Genomic DNA, 24,466 nt, shown 5'->3' with positions numbered 1-24,466 from the left:
CATTTGAAACCAACCATGGGTAAAGCAGCATGTAGTTCAATTTTTCTCAGACTCTGCTCTCAGGTCCTAAACTGGGCAATCGGACAGTGATGAGTAACAGTCTTTGGTGTTGTTCTACAGCGGAGGACTCAGCTTTGAAAGAAATGTCATACTCTGCAATTTAACTTCCCAGACTCTAGAAAGAGGACACTCCAACATTTAAAACACAAGATATTGATTTTATTTTGTTTTTTTTTTTGTGACAGATTCTCACTCTGTCACCCAGGCTACAGTGCAGTGGTGTGATCTCAACTCACTGCAACCTCTACCTCCTGAGTTCAAGCAATTCTCCTGCCTCAGCCTCTCAAGTAGCTGGGATTACAGGTGAGTGCCACCATGCCTGGCTAATTTTTGTATTTATTTTTAGTAGAAACAGGGTTTCTCCATGTTGGCTAGGCTGGTCTCAAACTCCTTTCCTCAGGTGATCCACCAGCTTCAGCCTCCTAAAGTGCTGATTACAGGCGTGAGCCACTGTGTCTGGCCTAAGATATTGATTTTAAATTGTATTTATGGTTAGAAAAAATATACATTTATAGTGATGTAAATTATCTAATTGATTAAAAGGTAAGGATGTAATGGTTGAACTAATGTTAGCCCTGATGCCAACCCCTGACACCATTATTTTTTAACACAGTAATTACAGAATGGCTACTATATGCCCAACTCTGTGTTGGGCTGGGTATAAAACAAAATGAAAGACTAAACAACTGGCCTTAGGAAGCATACAGTATCCTCTGGTTGATGGACATGTGGTCAGCTAATTACATTACAGCCTAATAACTGTTCTGATGGAGGTATCTGAGGAATGCCCCGGGGCATGATAAAGAGGCTGATGTCAGAAGTGGAGGGAGGAGGAGATTAGAAACGGATTTAGAGGGAAGATTGAGCTCAGCCTGAGCTGACGTGTAAAGGATGAAATTAAGCTAGTTATATGAAGACGAGCGGTTGGATCATCCTGCTGAAAGAATTGCAGGCTCTCAAAGAGTTTTAGATTTTGTCTTCATGATTATGAAGCATCACTGAATCATTTTAAGGAAGACACTGACATAATCAGATATTATAGAATCACAGCAGCAGAGTCTAGTTTTGAAGGTAGTGACTTTGGAAGAAACACTTTTGACTGGTGGGAGGCAACTGCAGTACTCTAAGAGAAACACAACAGGGTTTGAACTGCAGCTAATACTGGTACCGTATTTATCAGGTCATGCTATGATGTGTCATGTTCATGTGTTCGCTCATGGAAAATCTCTCCTTGTGTGTGTATTTTCCCCCTTCATCCATATATAGGTGAGGAGACTGGTGTTAAGGAACTTGCCCATCCATGACTTCATCAGTGGTTGAAATGGGATTGGAATCTGGTCTTTACCACTCTTCCATAATGCCTCCATGGCAAGGGTGGCAGAGAGGAAGAATCATGCTGAGGAAGTAGCACTGACTAGAAGTCATGAACAATGCTTGGTGACTAGATTCTAGAACGGATGAATACGGCTCTGTTTTGCTTCCAAGCTTCTGTGTGAGGAATGGTTTCATTCATCTACACAGGGAACAGAAGATGGAGGGGTGATGTCTTCAGGCTAGGGCATGTATAGGGTGACCAAATCTGACCTTGTATTGTGCAAACTCAGGACTTTTGTAGAGAAAGGGGTCACCATCCAGAGGGATGCCAGATAAAAATGTACAATGGGACTAAGCCAGGCAAACAGTGGCACATGTTCACATTAGATTAGACATGTGGAATCTGATATTTCTGTAAGAAATACAGAAGAACATGGGATAAATGGCAATGGAGGCCTAAAACTCAGCAGAAATGACTGAACTTATAATTTGGGAACTGTTATTTATGGTTGTTGGTGGAGCCCATGGTGGTGAAGGAGATGGCTCAGGGAGATCACATTAAAGGCGATGAGGAGAAAAACTAGTGATCAAATTCTAGTGAAGGGGAAGTAAGGGTAGCAAGTATAATGTAGAGTTTCAAATTAACATTTAATTTAAAAATTATATGCTACTACTGTTTATTATTTAACCTCTCCCTTCCAAGTTAATTTCATTTACACTATTCATGAGGCTACACAGTTTAGTAAAGGGTCCATTTAAGCAGGATGAATTTAAGAATGAAAGCAGCCCTCTGCATCTATGCTGAATTATTTGACATAAATAGTTGTCTTGCTACAGAAAGCAAATAGAGTACACTTTCCACTATAATTAGAATTAACATCTATACATTGGAGCTTCCCAATAACATCAGATACTCCTAGAGTCTTTGGCAATAAAATCCTTTTGCCTCAGATTCAGGTTGGGCCCATGTTATTTCCAGTTCCTCACTATCAGAATCAAAGTAAAGATCCAGGAAAGAAAATAGGTACATTTACCTTAAGGAAATCCAATAATACTAGCTTAGATGGAAGTGCTATATCATTGATGGAATGCACAGTAATTTCAGACTCATCTGATAATTTCTTTAATCTAAAGGATGATTATTACAGCAAGAATATAATTACAGTTGAATATTTTATATTTTAATATCAAGACATCATTGCCTCTCTGGATTTCTTTTCTGACTCATTCAGAGTCTCAGAGATTTTAAAGCATATTTTTGAGTGGATGCAATTTTTTGCTTACCTACTAACTTCAGAATCTATTCTCCTCTTAAGATGTATCTGCTACTCATGTTTTTTTCATAGAGCTAGATAAAAGCAGATCTGTCTAGAACACAGATTTTGGGACCCCAGACCACTGATTTTCTGTCATATGAAGTGTCATTCTGTGACACAAAAATACAAACTAAGTTCAATTTCCTTTTTACAAAATAAAATCACAAAGGTAAATTTGCCAGGGCCTACTTAAACAGTCTCCATATAAAGTTTTCTAAGCTTATCATGCATTTTTCTTAATTAATTAATTTATTTTTTACCTTTTTGCATTAGCAGATGTCTTGATTTATCCAGGATACACTTCCTTATTGTTAGTCTATCTAATCAAACTTTGATTTTGTATTCTGTTTCTTCTTTTCAAGTTTTTAAGTCTATGGCCCTTAAAGAATACCAAATGTTTTCTACTATAGAAGCATTAATGCAAGGTGCTCGCCTTCTCATAGCTAAGTAGCCTTGAATATTATTCAACTCATGTAGAATAGCAGCTTTGTGTGTGTGTGTGTGACATTCAGGAATCTGACTTGAAATGGTTGGAGTTAAGGGTTCTTTCTATACTCCCAGGAAAACTGACCACACACACACCAACACACACAAAGATAAAATGAAGCCACAACACTGAAGGAAAAAGGTCTGTTCCTGGTTTCTTGTCAGTAGACATTTTTTTCTCCCATAAATTCCCATCACCTCTAAAGCCGGGCTACACAGCACTGAGCACTTACTATTGACAATAGCTGTGGGCAAAATAGAAGCCATGGCAGCTTGCTGAGGAAGCAGCTGAATTGAGTCCAGCAGGCGTGCAGGGTACATCCCTTCTGTGAGAGTCATCTGACTGGCAGCTTGTAGCCTTGAGTCAAAATCCACCACAAAGGCAATTAGCTCTTCACCCTCAGAGATGGCCTTCGTAGTTGTACACCAAAGCTGACCCCCTATTAAGAAGAAAAAAGAAAAAGATAAAATTGACATAGGATGCTTGAGTCTGTTGTACACTAGATTGATGTCCACAGCACCTTCTCATGTTTTTCACACCGGTTCCTACTGGAGTGGAGTGTTTGATCAAGGCAACAGTTGTGCTCCTTTTGCCTCCTGTGTGGAAAATTGTACTCTTTGCGTTAAATGAACTGTTTAGTGACCAGAAGTAGGAGGAGGCTAAGAATCAAGTACAGCATAAACATAATTTGTAGAGATTTTTGTCAATTGTATGCTTTCTGGGGCTTGCCTGAATCAGTAACCTTACCAGTACATTGGGATAGTACCTAAAAACCAGCATGGTAAGGACCCAACTGCTGAAATTTATTTCCTGTGAGCATTTGAAGTTATTCTTTCTATATTTTATGAAAGTCAGAAGTTATTGATCTCTCTCCTTCTCTTCCCCCCCATAAAATACTTCCATCATATCAATACCAATACCCAAACTACAGAACAAGTAAACAAAAACTCCTAAAATCCAGAAAATTAAAGTGAAATGCAGGTAGTTATACTCTGCTATGTCTGCTGCCTTTTTTTTTTTTTGGCTGGATGATCTTTACTTATATAATATTATGTATAATGTAGCTTCTTCATCTCCATTTACCCTGATTGAACTTCCTGAAATGAAGATATGCCAAAAATCCTTTTCAAAAAGGCTCATTTAAATAAAGATTTGTTTAAATGAAAAGATGTCTCTTCAAACACTAAGATATGCTCTGGCACTGCACTTCAACAATCGCATGTTTTGCATTAAAAAGAAAAACTATGCAAGTACATCTAATGTATTGGAATGTGATAGCAAATGCTCATTTATTTAACATGTTTAGACAGGCAAAGCACTTATATTTTGTTATCTACACTCTCAGGCCTAGATATGTATCCTATACAGTTATGCCTGAAATAATGTAGCATACTTGATATGTTATAAAGCTCTTTTTTTTCCATTGTGTATAGATTGGAAGGCTGTGTATTGCACTCATTAAGCAGCCCAAACTTGTACCCATTTTGATAAGACATATTGCACTGTTTATCTTTCAACATAACTGTCTTTTCAACTGCACTTCATTTTTTCTACCCTTAGAGCTCATGGTTTTTAAACAACTTGTGGTAAAACTCTGGTGGAAAAGATAACAACAGCATATGATATGGCAGAGTTGCCTAGAAGAATCAGAACATTGTTTTAGAGAAACGTTGGGCAATTAATTAAGCCAGCTGATTAAGTTGTAAAGGTAAGGAAACAAAACCATCTGTGAGAGTATATGATTGTTAAAAAATAAAGCTAAGACTACAGACCCCAAATTTGTGTGAAAGTTTCAAAGTAACAAACAAATATACTAAAATGCTAGAAAACAACATTTTTCACTTTGACACAAATGTATCTGAAAGTATACAAGTTTACCACAGTTGAATAAAACAGATTTATTTTGATTTTATTTACTTCTTTTCAAATAATAGAAGCTAAACCGCATCATGACGAAATCAGAGGAGCAATGAAAGTGTGAGTGGCGGTATTTCTGCTGTTCTTCCCCATGGAAGGCTTCTGCGATTAGCTTCTATGTCTTCCTTCCCTTATGGGCATTCAGATCCAAACTACTTGCAACTGTGGACAGGTAATCATTCAATCATTTGCACCTATCTTTCCACTGAACTACAGTTTATTGAGGCTGTGTAATGAAGAGATAGGGGAGACACAGCAAGAAACCACAACTCAGGTTTAGGTCATGTGGTCTTTCAGAGTCACTAGACTTCAGTCATTAATTTTACATTATTGTTTAAGTCCAGCTATGTGTACCTTTCAAAAAAGTAAGGAAAGAATTGGACTCAGGTGCCCAAGAGAAACTGAGGTTTTAGAGAAGATGCCCAGCCACAAATAATCTTTATCACTGTGGTAAGCTATAGGGTAGGACGACTCAAGAGTATTTATTCTCAAATTTTGAACCAAAAGATTTAGTAAATAAGTAAAATTGAATTCAAAAATACTAACTTCGGGGGGGGGCGGAGTAAGATGGCCAAATAGGAACAGCTCCAGTCTCCAACTCCCAGCGCGAGTGACACAGAAGACCGGTGATTTCTGCATTTTCAACTGAGGTACTGGGATCATCTCACTAGGGAGTGCCGGACAATCGGTGCTGGTCAGCTGCTGCAGCCCAACCAGCCAGAGCTGAAGCAGGGCGAGGCATCGCCTCACCTGGGAAGCGCAAGGGGGAAGGGAATCCCTTTTCCTAGCCAGGGGAACTGAGACACACAACACCTGGAAAATCGGGTAACTCCCACCCCAATATTGCGCTTTAAGCAAATGGGCACACCAGGAGAATATATCCCACACCTGGCCGGGAGGGTCCCAGGCCCACGGAGCCTCCCTCATTGCTAACACAGCAGTCTGCGATCTAACCGCAAGGCAGCAGCAAGGCTGGGGGAGGGGCGCCTGCCATTGCTGAGGCTTAAGTAGGTAAACAAAGCCACTGGGAAGCTTGAACTGGGTGGAGCTCACAGCAGCTCAAGGAAACCTGCCTGTCTCTGGAGACTCCACCTCTGGGGACAGGGCACAGCTAAAAAAAAAACAACAACAAAAAGGCAGCAGAACCTCTGCAGACGCAAACGACTCTGTCTGACAGCTTTGAAGAGAGCAGTGGATCTCCCAACACGGAGGTTGAGATCTGAGAACGGACAGACTGCCTGCTCAAGTGGGTCCCTGACCCCTGAGTAGCCTAACTGGAAGACATCCCCCACTAGGGGCAGTCTGACACCTCACACCTCACAGGGTGGAGTACACCCCTGAGAGGAAGCTTCCAAAGTAAGAATCAGACAGGTACACTCGCTGTTCAGCAGTATTCTATCTTCTGCAACCTCTGCTGCTGATACCCAGGCAAACAGGGTCTGGAGGGGACCTCAAGCAATCTCCAACAGACCTACAGCTGAGGGTCCTGACTGTCAGAAGGAAAACTATCAAACAGGAAGGACACCTATACCATAAACCCCATCAGTACGTCACCATCATCAAAGACCTGAGACAGATAAAACCACAAAGATGGGGAAAAAGCAGGGCAGAAAAGCTGGAAATTCAAAAAATAAGAGCGCATCTCCCCCTGCAAAGGAGCGCAGCCCATCGCCAGCAATGGATCAAAGCTGGTCAGAGAATGACTTTGACGAGATGAGAGAAGAAGGCTTCAGTCCATCAAACTTCTCAGAGCTAAAGGAGGAATTACGTACCCAGCGCAAAGAAACTAAAAATCTTGAAAAAAGAGTGGAAGAATTGACAGCTAGGCTAATTAATGCAGAGAAGGTCATAAACGAAATGACAGAGATGAAAACCATGACACGAGAAATACGTGACAAATGCACAAGCTTCAGTGACTGACTCGATCAACTGGAAGAAAGAGTATCAGCGATTGAGGATCAAATGAATGAAATGAAGTGAGAAGAGAAACCAAAAGAAAAAAGAAGAAAAAGAAATGAACAAAGCCTGCAGGAAGTATGGGATTATGAAAAAAGACCAAATCTACATCTCATTGGGGTGCCTGAAAGTGAGGGGGAAAATGGAACCAAGTTGGAAAACACTCTTCAGGATATCATCTAGGAGAACTTCCCCAACCTAGTAGGGCAGGCCAACATTCAAATTCAGGAAATACAGAGAACGCCACAAAGATACTCCTCCAGAAGAGCAACTCCAAGACACATAATTGCCAGATTCACCAAAGTTGAAATGAAGGAAAGAATCTTAAGAGCAGCCAGAGAGAAAGGTCGGGTTACCCACAAAGGGAAGCCCATCAGACTAACAGCAGACCTCTCATCAGAAACTCTATAAGCCAGAAGAGAATGGGGGCCAATATTCAACATTCTTAAAGAAAAGAATCTTCAACTCAGAATTTCATATCGAGCCAAACTAAGTTTCATAAGTGAAGGAGAAATAAAATACTTTACAGATAAGCAAATGCTTAGAGATTTTGTCACTACCAGGCCTGCCTTACAAGAGACCCTGAAGGAAGCCCTAAACATGGAAAGGAACAACCGGTACCAGCCATTACAAAAACATGCCAAAATGTAAAGACCATTGAGGCTAGGAAGAAACTGCATCAACTAACGAGCAAAATAACCAGTTAATATCATAATGGCAGGATCAAGTTCACACATAACAATATTAACCTTAAATGTTAACGGACTAAATGCTCCAATTAAAAGACACAGACTGGCCAACTGGATAAAGAGTCAAGACCCATCTCACATGCAGAGACATACATAGGCTCAAAATAGAGGGATGGAGGAAGATCTACCAAGCAAATGGAGAACAAAAAAAAGCAGGGGTTGCAATCCTAGTCTCTGATAAAACAGACTTTAAACCATCAAAGATCAAAAGAGACAAAGAAGGCCATTACATAATGGTAAAGGGATCAATTCAACAGGAAGAGCTAACTATCCTAAATATATATGCACCCAATACAGGAGCACCCAGATTCATAAAGCAAGTCCTAAGAGACTTACAAAGAGACTTAGACTCCCATACAATAATAATGGGAGACTTCAACACTCCACTGTCAACATTAGACAGATCAACGAGACAGAAAGTTAACAAGGATATCCAGGAATTCAACTCATCTCTGCACCAAGCGGACCTAATAGACATCTATAGAACTCTCCACCCCAAATCAACAGAATATACATTCTTCTCAGCACCACATCGCACTTATTCCAAAATTGACCACATAATTGGAAGTCAAGCACTCCTCAGCAAATGTACAAGAACAGAAATTATAACAAACTGTCTCTCAGACCACAGTGCAATCAAACTAGAACTCAGGACTAAGAAACCCAATCAAAACCGCTCAACTACATGGAAACGGAACAACCTGCTCCTGAATGACTACTGGGTACATAACGAAATGAAGGCAGAAATAAAGATGTTCTTTGAAACCAATGAGAACAAAATACAACATACTAGAATCTCTGGGACACATTTAAAGCAGTGTGTAGAGGGAAATTTATAGCACTAAATGCCCACAAGAGAAAGCAGGAAAGATCTAAAATGGACACTCTAACATCACAATTAAAAGAACTAGAGAGGCAAGAGCAAACACATTCAAAAGCTAGCAGAAGGCAAGAAATAACTAAGATCAGAGCAGAACTGAAGGAGATAGAGACACAAAAAACCCTCCAAAAAATCAATGAATCCAGGAGTTGGTTTTTTGAAAAGATCAACAAAATTGACAGACTGCTAGCAAGACTAATAAAGAAGAAAAGAGAGGGGAATCAAATAGACACAATAAAAAATGTAAAGGGGATATCACCACCGGCCCCACAGAAATACAAACTACCATCAGATAATACTATAAACACCTCTACGCAAATCAACTAGAAAATCGAGAAGAAATGGATAATTTCCTGGACACTTACACTCTCCCAAGGCTAAACTAGGAAGAAGTTGAATCCCTGAATAGACCAATAACAGGCTCTGAAATTGAGGCAATAATTAATAGCCTACCCACCAAAAAAGTCCAGGACCAGATGGATTCACAGCTGAATTCTACCAGAGGTACAAGGAGGAGCTGCTACCATTCCTTCTGAAACTATTCCAATCAATAGAAAAAGAGGAATCCTCCCTAACTCATTTTATGAGGCCAACATCATCCTGATACCAAGCCTGGCAGAAACACAACAAAAAAAGAGAATTTTAGACCAATATCTCTGATGAACATCAATGCAAAAATCCTCAATAAAATACTGGCAAACCGGATTCAGCAGCACATCAAAAAGCTTATCCACCATGATCAAGTGGGCTTCATCCCTGGGATGCAAGGCTGGTTCAACATTCACAAATCAATAAACGTAATCCAGCATATAAACAGAACCAAAGACAAGAACCACAGGATTATCTCAATAGATGCAGAAAAGGCTTTTGACAGAATTCAACAGCCCTTCATGCTAAAAACGCTCAAGAAAATTCGGTATTGATGGAACGTACCTCAAAATAATAAGAGCTATTTATGACAAACCCACAGCTAATATCATACTGAATGGGCAAAAACTGGAAAAATTCCCTTTGAAAACTGGCACAAGACAGGGATGCCCTCTCTCACCACTCCTATTCAACATAGTGTTGGAAGTTCTGGCTAGGGCAATCAGGCAAGAGAAAGAAATCAAGGGTATCCAGTTAGGAAAAGAAGAAGTCAAATTGTCCCTGTTTGCAGATGACATGATTGTATATTTAGAAAACCCCATTGTCTCAGCCCAAAATCTCCTTAAGCTGATAAGCAACTTCAGCAAAGTCTCCGGATACAAAATTCATGTGCAAAAATCACAAGCATTGTTATACACCAGTAACAGAAAAACAGAGAGCCAAGTCATGAATGAACTTCCATTCACAATCGCTTCAAAGAGAATAAAATACCTAGGAATCCAACTTACAAGGGATGTCAAGGACCTCTTCAAGGAGAACTACAAACCACTGCTCAGTGAAATCAAAGAGGACACAAACAAATGGAAGAACATACCATGCTCATGGATAGGAAGAATCAATATCGTGAAAATGGCCATACTGCCCAAGGTGATTTATAGATTCAATGCCATCCCCATCAAGCTACCAATGAGTTTCTTCACAGAATTGGAAAAAACTGCTTTAAAGTGCATATGGAACCAAAAAAGAGCCCGCATTGCCAAGACAATCCTAAGTCAAAAGGACAAAGCTGGAGGCGTCACGCTACCTGACTTCAAACTATACTACAAGGCTACAGTAACCAAAACAGCATGGTACTGGTACCAAAACAGAGATATAGACCAATGGAACAGAACAGAGTCCTCAGAAATAATACCACACATCTACAGCCATCTGATCTTTGACAAACCTGAGAGAAACAAGAAATGGGGAAAGGATTCCCTATTTAATCAATGGTGCTGGGAAAATTGGCTAGCCGTAAGTAGAAAGCTGAAACTGGATCCTTTCCTTACTCCTTATACGAAGATTAATTCAAGGTGGATTAGAGACTTAAATGTTAGACCTAATACCATAAAAACCCTAGAAGAAAACCTAGGTAGTACCATTCAGGACATAGGCATGGGCAAGGACTTCATGTCTAAAACACCAAAAGCAATGGCAGCAAAAGCCAAAATTGACAAATGGGATCTAATTAAACTAAAGAGCTTCTGCACAGCAAAAGAAACTACCAGCAGAGTGAACAGGCAACCTACAGAATGGGAGAAAATTTTTGCAATCTACTCATCTGACAAAAGGCTAATATCCAGAATCTACAAAGAACTCAAACAATATACAAGAAAAAAACAAACAACCCCATCAAAAGTGGGCAAAGGATATGAACAGACATTTCTCAAAAGAAGACATTCATACAGCCAACAGACACATGAAAAAATGCTCATCATCACTCGCCATCAGAGAAATGCAAATCAAAACCACAATGAGATACCATCTCACACCAGTTAGAATGGCAATCATTCAAAAGTCAGGAAACAACAGGTGCTGGAGAGGATGTGGAGAAATAGGAACACTTTTACACTGTTGGTGGGATTGTAAACTAGTTCAACCATTATGGAAAACAGTATGGCGATTCCTCAAGGATCTAGAACTAGATGTACCATATGACCCAGCCATCCCACTACTGGGTATATACCCAAAGGATTTTAAATTATTCTACTACAAAGACACATGCACACGTATGTTTATTGCGGCACTATTCACAATAGCAAAGACTTGGAATCAACCCAAATGTCCATCTGTGACAGACTGGATTAAGAAAATGTGGCACATATACACCATGGAATACTATGCAGCCATAAAAAAGGATGAGTTTGCATCCTTTGTAGGGATATGGATGCAGCTGGAAACCATCATTCTTAGCAAACTATCACAAGAAGAGAAAACCAAACACCGCATGTTCTCACTCATAGGTGGGAACTGAACAATGAGATCACTTGGACTCGGGAAGGGAAACATCACACACCGCGGCCTATCATGGGGAGGGGGGAGGGGGGAGGGATTGCATTGGGAGTTATACATGATATAAATGATGAATTCATGGATGCTGATGAGTTGATGGATGCAGCACACCAACATGGCATAAGTATACATATGTAACAAACCTGCACGTTATGCACATGTACCCTAGAACTTAAAGTATAATTAAAAAAAAGAAAAAAAATTAAAGAAAAAACTAACTTCAAATAAAAGTGAACAAAAAATCATTTGTATGCATCATTAAATGACTCGACAGTTGTAATATATATTTGTGTTTTCACATGTACCCAATAATGTTTCAAATTTTATTATCGTTATCACTTTATCTCATTTGATGGTTTAGTCAGAGCATATCATTCTAAAAGGCTAAATTAGACTGAAAATGTACTGTTGGACTCGAGAAAGTCAGTTATCTTTGGATTTAATCTTTCAAATCATTCACTAATCAGCTATTCATTGAAATCTCTGCTGCGTGCTAGGCTGGGCGCTATGGCTTCACATGCAGCTCTACAATTAGAATACACACATATATGCAAATATATTACAATACCACATTAAGGGTGTCATCCCCTAATGCTAAAGAAAATGTGAGAGGAGTGAGTAACTGGCCTAACTTCTTGGAGAAGTTAGGCAAGCTATCCAAGGTGATGTTTTTATTAGCTCATGAAGAACAAATAGAGGTAAAATAGCAAAAACGTGTAGGCAGGATGAGGCAGGTACATCATTATTGCCCTATAAATGAGCATGTGTGAAGGTTTAGAATTACAGAAAAGTCACCCCAGCCAGTAGTTGGGACTACAGGTGTGATCATCACTCTTGGCTAATTTTTTTTTTTTTTTTGAGACGGGGTCTCCCTGTGTCACCCAGGCTGGAGTGCAGTGGTGCCATCTTGGCTCACTGCAAACTCCGCCTCCCCAGTTCACACCATTCTCCTGCCTCAGCCTCCCGAGTAGCTGGGACTACAGGCGCCCGCCACCATGCCCGGCTAATTTTTTGTATTTTTAGTAGAGATGGGGTTTCACCATGTTAGCCAGGATGGTCTCAATCTCCTGACCTCGTGATCCACTCGCCTTGGCTTCCCAAAGTGTTGGGATTACAGGTGTGAGCCACGGAGCCTGGCCAATTTTTAAAAATATTTTTTGTAGAGAAGGAGTCTCACTATGTTGCCCAGACTGGTCTAGAACTCCTGGGCTCGAACAATCCTCTTGCCTTGGCCTCCCAAAGTGCTGGGATTGCAGGCATGAGCCACGGTGTCCGGCCAGGAGTACTTTCTTTGGGCCTGATAAGCTAAGTGGTTTATGTAATTCATCCATTTTAATCCTGTCAATTACTCTGTGAGGTAGGTATTAGTTCCCTAGTTTGAGAAAACTGAAGCTTAGAGAGGATAACTAAGTTTCCCAAAGCCATACACAGGGCCAGGGGCAGAATTGTGACTTACACTTTTGTCTGTCCAACTGCAAAGTCCAGGTGTGCATGTGTGTGTGTTGTGTGTATGTGTGTATATGTGCATGCACAGAAATAATGAATTCTGTTTTGAAAATGTAAAGTTTGGTGTACCTGACAGACTTCTGGTGAATTTATCTAGGAGAAAGATGGAACTTGGAGAAGACATACAGGCTGAAGAAAAAAAATATTTTGGAAGTGATCTGCACATTCTAATTGACCATGGATGCTCTCTGCATTCATGTGGTAACCTAGGGAGAGTATGGAGTGAAAAGAGGATCACCAAAGAAACTTGGGGTATCTCAACATTTAGGATGTGCACAGAGAAGATGAGATTATTAAAATGTACCAAGAGCTTATATTTAAATGTTAGAGGGAAATCAAGAAAATGGCACCACAGAAATCAAGGGTTGGATTTCTTTATAATTGTTTGGCTGAGTTTTTAGATGGTGAATTTAGAACATACAACTTGAGGGAGTCATTCATAGGAAGTAATAACCCAAATATTGTAACGTATCTTCAATTACTGATGCTAATAAAACTTTCAGAGTGTGATGGCTCTTGGGGCATGTTTGGGCAATGGAACCAGACTGCCTAGGTGGAAATCTAGTGGCTTTGGCACTTATGTGTGTGACATAGAACTTGTCACCTAAGCATTCTACCTGTCAGTTTCCTCATTCCTGAAAACGTGAAAGATGATAAACAGTGCTGAACTCATGATGTTATTATGGGGATTAAATGAGCTAATATATGTGAAAGCTTAAGAACAGCACCTGACATATAATCATATAATAAATACCATATAACAAATGTTTATATAATTGTTAGCTATTATCATTTTAGTTTAATCTGCTTGGGGCTATTATTATTCTCATTTCTTACCGCCCTGCTAAATCCAAGAGGAAAGAAATCTCACCAGAAAGAAAAGGCACACCTGTGAATCCAATGAGCAGATCTGTCTACACTTCACTGGAGGCAGCTAACTCATTTTAGAAAAGAAGAATAAGGTTGCATTTGTTTGTGGATCACAAACTATTGTGGACCAGTTAGAAACAGAAATAATTTCTAGCAATCTATGTGGATCTGAAGGGACAGGAGAACTAGTTTCCTATTTTAATGCTTCAGAGCTGAGATAAATATGGCCTACTTTAATTTACAATTGTGTAGAGGGTAGTAGTATTTATGTAAATTAAGAAGCTATACAAGCACATGAAAATGCTAAGTCATGTTGACATTTAGCTACAAAATCTTGTACCCTTTGACCTCATGTTTAAAACAAACCACAGGATATTACATTTGTCTTTAAAATAAGAGCACCATTATCAGAAGAAAATAAAAAAGAAAATAAGAAGTGTTGTTAAGGATGTAGAGAAACTGGAACCCTTGTGCACTGTTGGAGGGAATGTAAAATTGTACAAAATGATGAGTTATCCAAAAATTAAGACTAGAATTACCTATGATTTTAACAATTCTATTTACGGATATATACTCAAAAGAAAGGAAAGCAGAGTCTCAAAGAGCTATTTGAACAGCCAGGCTCATAGCAGCATTGTTTGCAATAGCTAAAACGTGGAAGCAACCCATGGAAATATCCATTGACAGAGGAATGGATAAGAAACATGTGATCTACACGTACAACTGAATATTATTCCGCCTTGAAAAGAAAGGAAATTCTTACATATGCTACAACATGGACGAAGCTTGAGGACATTGTACTGAGTGAAATGAGTGAGTCACGAAAAGACAAACAGTGTATGATTCCACCTACATCGAGTACTTACGGTATCCCAAATCATAGAGACAGAAAGTAGAATGGTGGTTGCCCAGGGCTGGGAATAGGGGGTTGAGGATTTAGGTTTAGCGTAAATAGAATTTCTGTTTGGCAAGATAAAGAGCTCTAGAGATGAATAGTGGTAATAGTTGCACAACAATGTGAATGCCACTGAACTATACACTTGAAAATGGTTAAGATACTACATTTTATGTTATGTGTATTTTATCAGAATTTTAAAAATCGAGGAAAAAATGAGGGTACTTTTTTTTTCACTACAAAACATCCTCTGTGAACCTAGAACACTGGCATAAAAATTTTAAGCCATAACTAAGAATAAGAATATAACTTTTAAAAAGTGGCCTCATATGAGATGATTTTAGGAAAACCGAAAAAAAAAAAAAAAAAAACATAAACACAAGGCATAAGATCTTCTTCCTTCTCAACTTTCCTAGCAAAGCTATTTAACAAACCCCATTTGAAAGCCAAGCACCTGGTGAAATGAAGTTGCTGCTAAGAAGGAGTTCACTATATTTGGCCATATTAACTCTTCTCATTTGAATGAACTCGGGAGATCTCAACATTTTTTAATGATTTAGTTCCTGGTTACTTGATTGATGTGAGTTTCTCCCTGTGTTTCCAGTGCCAGTGGAGTGTTCCTGTTGACTCTCTATAGAGATGAAATTTAAGGAATCTGAACAGATGTTTTCTGTGGCTTTCATAAGAAGCAGTATGCTTAATGTGCCCCAAATTTAAACGAAGTGCATTTCCAATACACTAATCCATATTAATGCTATATTAATATGAAAACAAAGGGAATTCAGTAAAGTTATTGGTTGGACATGTGGCAATGTAAATATATGCTCTATATCATTGGGTTCTGCATCCTCGGATTCAATAAAACTCAGATAAAAATATTACCCCAAATTACAATAATGAAGAATAACACAAGTAAAAAAACCAATAAAGTTTTATATCAGGTACTCGAACATCCTCAGATTTTGGTGTCTGAGGAAGGTCTTGGAACCAATCCACAATGGATACTGAGGGACGACTGTATCCTTCATTGATAAAACTGTTACTATTTTGTTTACACTGCAATTCAAGGGTAAATGTTCTTATTTTAAGGAATTACACACTAATAGTGAAGAACAGGTGGCACCTGAAATCACGGAAAATGTATTTGTCCTCAATGCAAAGATGAACTATAAAGAGCACTTTATTGGTGAGTAAGAAAGTTTGGTTTGGGTCTGATTTCGTTATTAGTTACTGTGTGAGCTTGGAAAATCGCATTACCCACATCATTTCAAATGACAGCCTTAGACTAAATATTTCTCATCATCCAGTTGTGAGCATCTTTTTATGCTTCCATCATCATGTGCTACTAATAGTAATAATCACAGATTTATTAAGTGGTTACTATGTGCTACACACCTGCACTGTGCTAAAAGCTTTGTATGAATTATCTTATTGATTTCCCATGGCCGGGCGCGGTGGCTCAAGCCTGTAATCCCAGCACTTTGGGAGGCCGAGACGGGCGAATCACGAGGTCAGGAGATCGAGACCATCCTGGCTAACACGGTGAAACCCCGTCTCTACTAAAAATACAAAAACTAGCCGGGCGAGGTGGCGGGCGCCTGTAGTCCCAGCTACTCGGGAGGCTGAGGCAGGAGAATGGCGTAAACCTGGGAGACGGAGCTTGCAGTGAGCTGAGATCCGGCCACTGCACTCCAGTCCGGGCGACAGAGCGAGACTCCGCCTCAAAAAAAAAAAAAAAAAAAAAAAAAAAAAAAAAAAATACAAAAAACTAGCCGGGCGAGGTGGCGGGCGCCTGTAGTCCCAGCTACTTGGGAGGCTGAGGCAGGAGAATGGCGTAGACCCGGGAGGCGGAGCTTGCAGTGAGCTGAGATCCGGCCACTGCACTCCAGCCCGGGCTAGAGCGAGACTCCGTCTCAAAAAAAAAAAAAAAAAAAAAAGAATTATCTTATTGATTTCCCCTAAGAAAGCAGTGAGGACGCTTTTATTGATTCTCATTTTACTGTGGGATCACGATGCTGGAAGTGTAAGTTGTTCAAAGTCTGTAACACAGCTAGAGGTGAACTGGAAGATGAGAAGGAAATATGGGAGATGGGATTTTGAATAAGGCAGTTTGGCTCTAGATTTTATATGAAAAACTAGGTGTTCCAAGCCATGGCGCCATCTGGTGTTCACTCTGTAACACTCCTACCTTCATTACTAAGTTTGAATAATTGGCACAGTTCTCTCTCTGAAGGAATTTATGAAGCAGTATTAGGCAGGTTACATAGTTATTAGATAGTTTTTAAATGCATAGCCACAATGTGGAGAATAAAATTTATGTGTGATGTAGAAGTGACTCCAAGTTACTTTATTACTTTATTTTAAGATAGGGTCTCTGTCACCCAGGCTGGAGTGCAGTGGCAATCACGGCTCAGCTCACTGCAACCTCCATCTCACCGCTCAGGAGATCCCTACTACAGCATCCTGAGTAGCTGGAATCACAGGCGTGTGCTACCACTCCCAGCTAACTTTTGTATTTTTAGTAGAGATGGAGTTTTGCCATGTTGCCCAGGCTGGTACTGAACTCCCGAGCTCAAGGGATCCTCCACCTCCCAAAGTGCTGGGATTACAGGTGTGAGCCACCATGCCCCGCTGACTCCAAGTTATCTTGTAACGTGACTAACCTCATTAAGATAGTGAACACTTAGAAAGCACTTACTATGTGGCAGGCACTGTTCTAAGCACTTCACATACATTAAGCTCAATTATTAATATAAAACACAAACGCAGCACTTTCCCAACTCCTTGTTTAAATTGCAAGTTTAGCTGGACATTAAAAAGGGCATCAAGATTCGACCTAACCATCAAGCACTGACTGGTGACCTGGACTGAACAAAACAGTCACAAGGGGAACTTAGAACCAACGCTGATTGTGGGCCCTGTCCGAGAGCCATCAAATCAGCCTCTGGTACTGAAGTTTGGGCTTCAGTATTTTTTAGAAGCTCTCTGGAGGGCTTGGTTTTCTTCCATAGTTAAGAATAACTGCCATAGGAGTAAACTATCTGCACTTCATATAGCGTAGAAAGAGTTAAGCTCGATGAACAAAAAAAGTCTCTTGATGATCAAATATTTCACAGGAGTGCTCAGACAATTCAGTAGAGAAGATGTCCATTTTGAAACTCAGAAAATGACACTTGAAAATAGCATTTATGGGCCGGGCGCGGTGGCTCAAGCCTGTAATCCCAGCACTTTGGGAGGCCGAGATGGGCGGATCACGAGGTCAGAAGATCGAGACCATCCCGGCTAACACGGTGAAACCCCGTCTCTACTAAAAAATACAAAAAACTAGCCGGGCGAGGTGGCGGGCGCCTGTAGTCCCAGCTACTTGGGAGGCTGAGGCAGGAGAATGGCGTAGACCCGGGAGGCGGAGCTTGCAGTGAGCTGAGATCCGGCCACTGCACTCCAGCCTGGGCGACAGAGCGAGACTCCGTCTCAAAAAAAAAAAAGAAAAAAAAGGAAAATAGCATTTATGTATTTATTTATTTGAGAGGGAGTTTTGCTCTTGCTGCCCAGGCTAGAGTGCAATGGCGCGATCTCGGCTCACTACAACCTCCGCCTCTCAGGTTCAAGTGACTCTCCCGCCTCCCTGCTGGGATTACAGGCCTCCGCCATCACACCCGGCTAATCTTTGGTATTCTTAGTAGAGACGGGGTTTCACCATGTTGGCCAGGCTGGTCTCAAACTCCTGACCTCGGGTGATCCGCCCACCTCGGTCTCCCAAAGTGCTGGGATTACAGGGGTGAGCCACCGCGCCAAGCGAAACTACCTTTGAATGTTCCCTTTTCCTGCAGTGTTTGAAGAATGTAGGAATGATGAGTGAAATGGTGAAGGAAGTGGATAAACAATGATACAATGACTTAGCCTCATCTTTCAATTCAATAAGCCAGTGAGGAACTTGGTAAATTTGTTGATTATGTTTAGTTTTACAATGCTTAATTCTTTATTATTTTGAAGTGATGTATTTTATTATTAGGAATGATCAATAGTAATACATCCTCCAAAACTGTGGAAAGATCATATTGTGCAAACTAGAGCAAAAAAATCACATTCCTCCTGCATGGGCATGAAATCTTTATCAAATGACATCAGGGACTGAAGCAGCTATCTGATACCTTCCTTGCTTCCACCAAATGGAAAGGTTATTTTAGGATTCCCTCTTTGTCTGTCTCTTATGCTGCAAACATAGTCACTCTCCTCAGTCATCATACTCACAATACCACTCCCTTCACAAATAAAGGACAAATACTTATTCAAGTTTCCATGAAAAGGAGTAACTACTAAGACCTTGACATTCTTGAAAAAGCATATATTTACTGTTCTAAGTAATGTTTATGATCAAGGTTCTTGTGCAACCAGATATGGTTTCTAACAGGAAGCCTATAAATTTTTCTTATAATTGCTGTCAAAACTGCAGTGAAGTGTACTACAAGTTTTGATAATAAAGAATAAAGTCACAGTTCAAACTCGATTATATTTTGGAAATTCATGCTCCTCTTACTAGAAGCAGTGGCCTTAAATATCTTCCCATCCTGCCAAATTTTTCACTTGCACTTTTTATTATTTATGAAATCAGTCTCTGCACAATGTCATGCAGACCTCTGCTGATAAACTCTAATTAAGATTAAGACAAGCCTTTTGGAAAGGATCCCATCATTAGCAAACATGATAAACACAAAAATACTCCCTACTTGTCAACCAGGAGCAATTCAGTAACCTAACAGTATTATCTGTTGCTAGGTTACAGCGCTGACAAAGCTTCAATTATATTGTTCCACCATACCTATAGAGTTCTGTATAAGCAAAATGTATCCAGAATAAAAGCTTTTAACTTCATCCATGCTATCTGCAATTCATGGCTTCTTACAATGGTAAATATCAGGTTAATAATTACATAGCACGCTGAAAAATCTTTTCCAGGTGTTATGTCTATACATGTTTCTTTCTAATTTATCTGTGTGATTGATAGACGCTTGCTTTATAAAAATAAGGAAATGCAAGCAATGTGAAGCTGTAAACCTCTAGCACAACTACGGGGGCTCATCAAGATATGGACCTAAGCTTAGCATAAAAATATATAGCAAATTGAACCAATTAAATCACGTTTAGATTTTGTATTACTCTGCCTCAATATATAGTAGGATAAGGAGCCTCGGGCAATAGATAGGAATATCAGTGTGAAACTTTATTTTAAGCTAAAAACAAACAAGCAAACAAACCGCATACATTCTCACTAACAATACAAAAGGAAATAGATGGTTTAAAATAACAAGTTATTCTAATGGCTTTTCTAAAGACATTTAAAAATTAAAGTTAATGACTTTTACTGCATAGCATCGCCATTAAGTCTCATTTCTCTTTTTTTTAGACTAGGAATTCTGGGGAAAAAATCAATAAAACATCCCCCAAAATACAGATATTTAATAGGGAAAAACCAAAGTAAAAAGACGTGTAAAAAAAAAAAAAAAAAAAAAGATGACAGTTTCTGTGAATCAGGCTCTTAAAATGATTTTACCATGGGTAATTTTTATGGGTTTCATAAAAATTTGGAGAAAATGTAATTATACATAACGGAACCAGCATTTTTAAATAGCTCTTGCATAAAATATGCTATATCATATACTAAATTGCTGCTGCATTTTGCTTCCTTAAGATGTAGATTGATACTTCTGCATTGATCTAAAAAGTCTATCTCCTCCACATACCATGGAAAAAGATGGTCAACTGATGACAAGCACTTAGTTACACATTGGCCTATGAAGTAAATCATTATCTCTTGTAGGCACATTCAAGTAAAATTAAAGCCATTCTCTGGGGGAATAGGCCATTTAACACAGAAACACACACACACACACACACACACACACACACACACACACACACATAGAGAGTGGCATCATGTTTCTGGAGGTGGAGAAAAGTGGAATACTTACTTGTTTGGTCATTAACTTCTTTTATTTTTACTAAATAATTAGAAAACTCTCACATGATACCTCCCTCTGAAATCTGTTTTTTTTTTTTTTTTTTTTTTTTCGTAACTGGGAAGTGATTGGTCAGAATAATTCCTTAAAAGCTAAATAACTGTCCCATTTCAACATCGCATGTGGTAATGCCTAGATCTCAGGGTTTAGGCATTAACACAGGACATATATCTATATGTAACCACATTGCTTAGTACCAATTTTATAATGAATTCAAATCCAATACTGTTGAAATTCTTGACAGTGGAGTAGTGGAAGGAATAGAACTTATAAATTATGGGTGCCCCTTCTTTGAAAACCACTTTGGAGGTTTCTTTGTGCCTTGGCAAATACAGTAGGAATATGAGGTATTGTGTGGATCCTCCTGCACAGCACCTGATAAAAGAATAAAGAGCTGTGACATATTCTTAAAACAATAGAGGAATTAAAGGGAAACAATGGGCCAGCTGCTTCATTAATACAATCAAAAGGGAGCCCAACACAGAGGAGTCCAGATAATTAAGCACTACTCTTTTAGCCTTCCTTTCTATAATAAAATTGCTTAAAAATGTATTAGCTACTTCATAGTTGTTAGATAGATCTATGCACTTGTTTATTTAGAGTTGATTAATGCCTTTTTTTCCTATGCAGCAACATGCCAACTCATAGTTTACAATAGTTTTTGAATAAAACAGAGTAAAATAATTGATAAAGATCTGCACAATACACAGCAATAAATCAAAGCATTTTGCAAAAGGTCTTTCCTGTTTTTAAATGATCTTTAACGTTTTTCATTTGTGCTAGATAGGCAATGCAGGGCATTTGGGGGCATTCAACTTTCCCATGCTGGCACTCCTGACAGCTTTTTATAGAACATCCTAGCAGTTCTTGGGAGAAGGGAGAAAGTCAGACCTGACCAGCTACTCTGGAGTGTGCCTTTTGTATTTGGACCAAAGGAGAGGACAGCTTTTTAAAAAAATGTATTCATTGCCTTTTCCAATCAAGAGGAATGGACAAATGGCAGAAACTATTTGCCAAATCCACTATTTATCCTTCATTAACTTGATTATAGAAAATGAAAACGCAAACTTTTTATGCTCTTTATGTTAAAACACATTTTACAATTTAAGATATCAAGGCTTTTGTTCTTCAGCTCTTCTGTAAGCAGCCTTTCCTCTGATGTCAATGGAACATTTAATTGCTTAAGAACTGGAAAATTGGGAACTAAATACTTGTGCCGAATATTGGAGTTGGATAAAAACTGCACTCTGGTTTTCTCCCAAATGTTTTTCCATAAGCTTATGTCAACCCAACTTTAAAATTACAAACTTGACTAAACCATGTGGCTAGTTTCTATTCTGATGATTTCAGGACTTTAATTGAGTAACCAAGGCAGAATTAGAAAGAGGAAGCAGGGAGATAAATGGATAGAGATGCTCAGCCATATTTCTGAGACTAAGAGAAGATTCTGCTTTTACACATATGTTATATATAATTTAAAATGTATCAGCTGAAGTCATATTTCCAAAGAACTTTCTGTATTATGTCAATATATTATAGGATATGGAATATCTATTTCTGGCTATGAAACCTGGCTTCTGACTTCAGTAGTTAGTTTCCTATTCACTTGGTAAGTTTTCCTTGAATACCAGGAAATAAAAGCATATAAATAGTCAGTAGCTACAAACAAAAATAACTAGTTTAGGAGCTATTGTATATGATTATTTATTTGACTATTTTTGTCTTGACTAGGCTCACAAAACTTACTTTGTTAGAATGGAAAGTAAAAGTAGATAAATAAGAATTGTTTATAGGCTACGAATAATGAAGTGAACTCCTTCAAGTATACATATCTTTGAACACATCAGGTTATAAACCAAGTCCTTATACCAACGCAAAAAAACTAGTAAATGGTGACCATGCTATATTGTAAAACTAATAAATTACAGTAGCCTCTTTTAGCAAATATTTTAGAAATGAGCTTAAAGTAGAATCTGTGATTTATGTGTCACTTCAAATATTATATGCTTTATTACTTAATGTAAATTCAACAGATAGTATATAGGTGTGATCGGAACTTAGAAACAAAGAAACACGAACAGACTCATTAATCTATGTAATTAGCTGTGGCAAACAGGAAGTACTATCATTCCATTTCACGTAAAAGGAAAGCAAAGCCAGACTGGTTAAACCTGTGTGTTCCCTAAACTCCCCTCTCCTCAAATAGGGCATTCTCTGGCCCAAGCTTGTAACAGATCCCTGCTAGATTTTTGGTTCCTGTCTTGTATTCTTTCCACAGTACTTTTTTATTTTTATTTTTTATTTTTCCTGTAAGAGAATGTCTCCTATTAAGACAGCTTCCTTTCTTTTTTAAGAAGCTCATGAAGCCTCCTTCGGGAAAGTAAACAGAGTCATTGTCATCAGGCCCAGATTTCTATTTAAGCATAAGCTCAGAAAGTTTTGTCCCGTGAATAAAAAAGCACTCAGAGCTTTCTGGAAAACCTGAATTAATGTGTTGGAGGCCATGGGGCTCAGGTATCCTACCTTGGGTTTAATCAAACAGATAAGCTGTTTTTATGGGATTTCAACAGGAAAAGGCCTGTGCATGAAGCCTCATCAGCATTCTGGGGTTTGTGTCCTGGGTGCTTAGCGGAAACTTGCAATGGGGCACTGAGGTAGCCATCTGACTGTATGGCTCCCTGACCAACATGATTTTAAATGACCAGCCAAGAGGTGACATACACCCCAAAGGCGAGCTGTCAAAATTTCGCCTGCAGCTGATAAACTGATTACAAAGCTGCTTAAGACTCTGCTTGTAAACAAAAGCATTTATCAACTAATAATTTGCAATAAACTGATGTAACTCCCAGCTGAGCCCCTAACTGTAATTGTCTTTACCATCTGCCTATTAAAATACCATTCTTCATCAGCAATCAGGAGCAGAAGGGAGGAAATCTCCACCAAAATACACAACTTGTAAGCTTATGAATAATCTGATTGCATTCCACACTTTCATTACGACTTGTGTGTTGGGTATGCTTAATTTTCATTCTTGCTAGCCTGGGAATGCACTGAAATTAGGTGGAGGGGAAAAGAAGGGGCGGGGGGGCGGGAAATGAAACACTCTGCCTGCTGCTCTGCAGAGGAATAAATTATACAAGTTCATCATAGGAGGCTGTTTGTAATTTCTTTCTTTCTTTCTTCTTCCACTTCTCTGTGCAATATCCATTGCAGTATCCTGATGAAAACCCCCCAAGCACCAAGCTGAAAATGAACCTCTCTATTCCTTTGTCAGCTTGTCCATTTCTATTACTCTTCTTTGTTTTGCTTTAAAAAAAAAAAAAAAAAAAATTCCAAGAGGCTCATTAAACTTCTCTAAGGAGTAAGTTTAAAAGTGTCGACTGCTACAGAGAGGGGGTGAAGGGCTGGGTGGATCCAGGGGGTGGAAGTGCCAAGTAGCTGGCAGGACCCTGTGTTTGCAGGCCTCGGTTTGCCACCACAGATGGATGGCTTCCATCTCCAAGTCCCCCTCAAGCACATAGAGGTTTCTCCTCCCGAAAGCTGGATTTCAGCATCAGTAAGTTCAAACAGTCAGAAATTC

General features: G+C 39.2%; 1 protein-coding gene and 1 long non-coding RNA gene across 6 annotated transcripts in view; one reads left to right on the top strand and one right to left on the bottom strand.

Moving 5' to 3' along the window:
* The window catches only part of ZFPM2 (zinc finger protein, FOG family member 2), a 489,264-nt gene that overhangs the window by 5,864 nt on the left and 458,934 nt on the right, over positions 1–24,466 (bottom strand). For all 5 annotated transcript variants that reach the window (XM_033202439.1, XM_033202440.1, XM_033202441.1 and 2 more), the window contains one exon: positions 3,410–3,616. In XM_033202439.1, the coding sequence (XP_033058330.1) occupies positions 3,410–3,616 (207 nt within the window). The remainder of the gene's footprint in view (positions 1–3,409; positions 3,617–24,466) is intronic.
* Positions 243–18,857, top strand: LOC117078908. Its single transcript, XR_004435195.1, has 3 exons — positions 243–363; positions 15,959–16,055; positions 18,700–18,857. It is a non-coding gene; the product is annotated as an uncharacterized LOC117078908 (long non-coding RNA).

The sequence above is a fragment of the Trachypithecus francoisi genome, unplaced genomic scaffold (assembly GCF_009764315.1).
Source record: "Trachypithecus francoisi isolate TF-2019V2 unplaced genomic scaffold, Tfra_2.0 Lachesis_group7, whole genome shotgun sequence".
NCBI lineage: Eukaryota > Metazoa > Chordata > Mammalia > Primates > Cercopithecidae > Trachypithecus > Trachypithecus francoisi.
This window is presented reverse-complemented; position numbering and strand designations above follow the sequence as displayed.